The 4,682-nt window shown below is 40.6% G+C and overlaps 1 protein-coding gene across 1 annotated transcript; it reads right to left on the bottom strand.

Moving 5' to 3' along the window:
* Positions 1-3,456: 3,456 nt before the first annotated feature.
* LOC308571709 (olfactory receptor 10A4-like) lies at positions 3,457-4,413 on the bottom strand (the record flags this gene model as incomplete). The annotated part of the gene is made up of 1 exon (XM_081167348.1): positions 3,457-4,413. One exon carries the CDS (start codon positions 4,411-4,413, stop codon positions 3,457-3,459), a length of 957 nt encoding a protein of 318 aa, XP_081023474.1.
* Between the last annotated feature and the right edge of the window lie 269 nt (positions 4,414-4,682).

Raw genomic sequence — 4,682 nt, 5'->3', positions numbered from 1 at the left:
GCCATGTTTGATTAGAATAACATGAATGGAGTGGGTCATGCAGTGCATAGTATGCATACCAACAGCTGTATCAAGTACACTATACAAGGGTTTGAGTTATACACAGTCCTTCATCAGTCTAGATAATAATCTAAGGCAAATGAAGACCAACTTTGGAGGGAGTGGAAGTTGCAGTTCAACTTGGCTGTAGTTATTTGGGGTGGCCTCCCAGCTCCAGCCTGGCTGTGGGAGGAGCACTGGCTGCTGTAACTCACCCACAGTTGTAGCCACAAAATGACACTTGCTGAAACAAAGACAGTTTTCAGTGCCAAAATCTCATCAGTGAAGGAGGGTGTTGGTGGCTGCAGTGGCAGTAGGGCCTTGTGTGGCACCTAATGTGTGTTGGAGATACTCCCCACCACCTTCCCCACAGGGGAGAATTTTAGTAAAATCTAAAACGTGGTCATACACAAACTTTGTGTGTGTCAGAATTGGGTCTGTGAGTAAATGAATACCTAAAATTTATTGAGAAAAGATGTCAACTGGATGACAGCAATAAACCAGAACAACCAATGTTACTGAGTGTGCATCAGACTTAGCTGTTTAATAATCATATAAGACACATGTAAAAAGCAGGTTCCTGTACAGCAAACAGTCTGCAAAAAGAAATAATCCAAGCACATGTAGATTTATAGTTAAAAGCAAGAATCCCTCCCAAATGATCACTGATATACAGACATTCCAGGTTGCATTGGGTTTGGATCTGGTTGGCTTCCTGCAATAATGCAGCCACGAGCCGCATTTGAATGAAATATTTACATCCCCTTAATCAGTAGTTACGTCTTTGGTGTTTACTTTTTTCCTTTTCTTCTATGCTCCATTCTTCAGGTGTTCAGCTAGTTGGATTTTGTGGTGAGAAGACGCTTGCAATTGTTTTCTTATATGCTTTCTGCACTTCTTTATTTCTTAGGGCATATATTATGGAATTTAAAACCGGAGTGGCAACTGTGTACATAAGAGCACTCATTTGGTCACTCTGTGAAGTGTAGCTGGACTTCGGCATTAAGTAGGCGACGAGGCCTGACCCAAAGAATAATGTCACCACCGTGAGGTGTGAGGAGCAAATGGAGAAGGCTTTCCACCTTTGCTCAGCAGAAGGAAGCTTAAGGATGGTTGAAATTATACTGGTGTAGGAAAGGATAATCAGTAGGAATGGACTCATGACGAAAGAGATGATCACTGCCATGACAGCAATCTCATTTTTGTTGGTATCTGTGCATGTCATCTTCACAACTGGTAGGATATCACAAAAGAAGTGCTGGATATGTTGACAGCCACAGAAGGGTAAGCTGAAGATCCATGCTGTTTGAGCAATTTGTACTAAGAAGCAAATAATCCATGCTGTGGCTGCCAACTTTGTATAGACTTAGTGATTTATGATTGCTGTGTAGTGCAATGTGTGGCATATGGAAACATAGTGTTCATACGCCATGGCTGGCAGGAGGCAGCATTCTGTCAGCCCCAGGATGTTGAAGGCATACATCTGGGCTGCACATCTAGCTTTGGAAATGCCTTTATGCTTTTTTAACATATGTGCCAACATCTGGGGCCCCATAATAGTGGTGTAACCAATTTCTAAGAAAGAAAGGTTTTCCAAAAAGAAGTACATTAGAGTTTGAAGGTAATGCTTGAGCTTCACAATCAGAATTATGAGCATGTTCCCAACTCTGTTGCCAAATGTTCAGTTGGTTGAATCATGTGCAGAGAAAATTTTTATAACTGATTCTCAAATGCTTTATTCACTTCTTCTTTTTCTTAGGGTAAATGTTATGGGATTTAACGAAGGAATCACTACAGTGTTCATAAAATAAATAATTTTGTCACTCACCAGAGTGTAGCTGGACAGGGGCCTAATGTAGGCAAAAAAAAGGCTGTCCCATAGAATAATTTCACTACCATGAAGTGTGAGGATCAGAATGAAATTTAAGGGTAGCCCAGATCATGTGGATGTAGGACACAGTGATCAGCAAGAATGGACAGCAACTTCATATTTGGAGGTCTCTATTCATACCATTTTTACTAGTGGAGGGATATCATAGAATAAGTGCTGCCCAAAATTAGTTCCTGGCATTGGGTTGGTCGACAGTAGTACCTCTTGAGTTGTGTGAAAACCACTCTGAAGGAATATTTACAGCCTACTGCCTACAGAGAATATATTTATTGCCTACAGAGAAGGCAGTCTCTGAGCTGGGAGTTAGATTGAAAGGTAGAGGTTATTGTCTTTGAAGAGTATACAGAAATGTGAGAACTGAAAAGCTGAATTTTAGTATAGGAGTAGTGGAGTTGTGAGGGAATGCTCCACTTAAACCTCAGTTCAGTAGGAAGAGGATGTATCTTCTAGTGAGAGAAGAATAATCCCAAACTAGTTAGAACATTAATGAATGCTGATTCCCTGGTTTTTTATACTAATTTTACTAGATAAAAGGTAAAGGACCCCTGATGGTTAAGTCCAGTCAAAGGTGACTATGGGGCGCACACTCAGCTCACTTTTCATGCCAATGGCATCATCGTTTATCCACAGACATCTTTCTGGGTCATGTGGCCAGCATGACTTAACTGCTTCTGCTGCAATGGGACACTGTCACGAGTGCCAGAGCACATGGAAACACCATTTACCTTGCTGCTGCAGCAGTACAAATTTATCTACTTGCAGTAGTATGCTCTTGCACTGCTAGGTTAACCTGTTATGCAGGTTCAAACTGCAGACCTTCCGATTGACAAGCCAAAGAGGCTCAGTGGTTTAGACCACAGTTCCACGCACGTGCCTAGCTGCTAAGTCTACTAGAGATTTCTCAAGGTTGGGAATATGAAGGATAATTGGCAAATTAGAACTCACCTGACAGAAAGTACCAACTTGTTTCAGAATCTCCAGTTATTGAAAGCTAAACTGTACCATGTCTGTGATTAGTTTAAGTAACTGAAGAAAATCAAAGCTGTACACTAAACAACTTATTGAAAAGCCTGTGACATCTGATGAGTTCAGTGTGTGTATAGTTTGCTGTTTCTTTGAAGACTTCCAACTCTTGTATTATTTCTGTTTATTATTCTTGTTGTGAATTAAATCCTTTTTCTGTTTAAATTCCATACAGCAAGTCTCCGAGTTTGAGTTTTTATAAACAGGAAAAATACATTAAAAGTAGAAGTAAACTAATCATGCTTTAGAGATTCCTGTACAGCAAACAGTATAAGAAATCTAATAATCAAAGAAGTTACAAATTTATGGTTAAACCAAAGAATCACTCCAAAATTATTGCTGAGGTACAGGCAATATAGATTGCTAGGTTGGAATCAGGTTCATTTCTGCAATAACTCTGTTATGAGTTAGACCTTAACAACATACTTACAGACCCTTAATCACCAATGATATGTTCTGTGCTTATTGATTTTTCTTGTTGCCATACTCCATGGTTCATATTTTCAACTTGTTGGGTTCTGTACAGAGAACAACCGTGAAACTGTCTTCTTAAATGCTCCCTTCACTTCTTTATTTCTTAGGGTATATATTATGGGGTTCAAAAATGGACTGACAACTGTGTACATAAGAGAAATCATTTGGTCACTCCGCGGAGTGTAGCTGGACTTGGGTATTAAGTAGGTGAAGAGGGCTGTCCCAAAAAATAGTGTCACCACCATGAGGTGTGAGGAGCAAGTGGAGAAGGCTTTTCTCCTTCCCTTGGCAGAAGGAAGTTTGAGGATGGTTGAAATTATACGGATGTAGGAGAGGATGATCAGTAGGAAAGGACTCATGATGAAAATAGTAGACACTGCCATGACAAGAATCTCATTTTTGGAGGTGTCTGTGCATGCCATTTTCACCACTGGTAGGATATCGCAGAAGAAGTGCTGGATGTGTTTAGAACCACAGAAGGGTAAACTGAATATCCATGTTGTTTGAGCAATTTCTACTGAGATGCAAGTAATCCATGATGCAGCTGCAAGCTGTGCACATACCCGGCGGTTCATGATTACTGTGTAGTGCAATGGATGGCATATGGCAACATAGCGGTCATATGCCATAGCTGCCAAGAGGCAACATTCTGTCAGCCCCAGGATGGTGAAGGCATACATCTGGGCTGCACATCTTGCTAGGGAGATCCTTTTATGCTCTGTTAACAAATGTACCAGCATCTGGGGCACCACACTAGTGGTGTAACACATTTCTAAGAATGATAGGTTTACCAAAAAGAAGTACATGGGAGTCTGAAGAGAAGGGTTGAGTTTTATGAGCAGAATAATGAGCGTGTTTCCCAGCAAGGTGATTATGTATGTCACCAGAAAAACAAAAAACAGCAAGATTTGCAGTTCAGCAAGATATGAAAACCCCTCCAGAATGAACTCATTCAGATTGGTCTGGTTCTCACCTAGTTTTTCCATAGACTGGATATCCTGTGTGGAAAAGGAAATGACAAATACAGATAATTAATTAAATGTGGTAATCATAGTAGAGGCACCTGGAACATCCAAAAGACCCATCTAGTAGATGATCCTAATCTCACTGTGGCAAAACAGAAGCCTACATGAAGCCCTCAAACAGGACAATAATGCAATAGCTCTCTCCCCAATGTGGATTGCTTTCTGTGACTATGAAAGTACGATGGCTAGCAGTCATTAGGATAATCTTACTGGAGGCAAAAAAGTTCCCA

This window comes from Podarcis bocagei (genome assembly GCF_964188305.1).
Source record: "Podarcis bocagei genome assembly, chromosome: 13".
Taxonomy (NCBI): Eukaryota; Metazoa; Chordata; class Lepidosauria; order Squamata; family Lacertidae; genus Podarcis; species Podarcis bocagei.
This window is presented reverse-complemented; position numbering and strand designations above follow the sequence as displayed.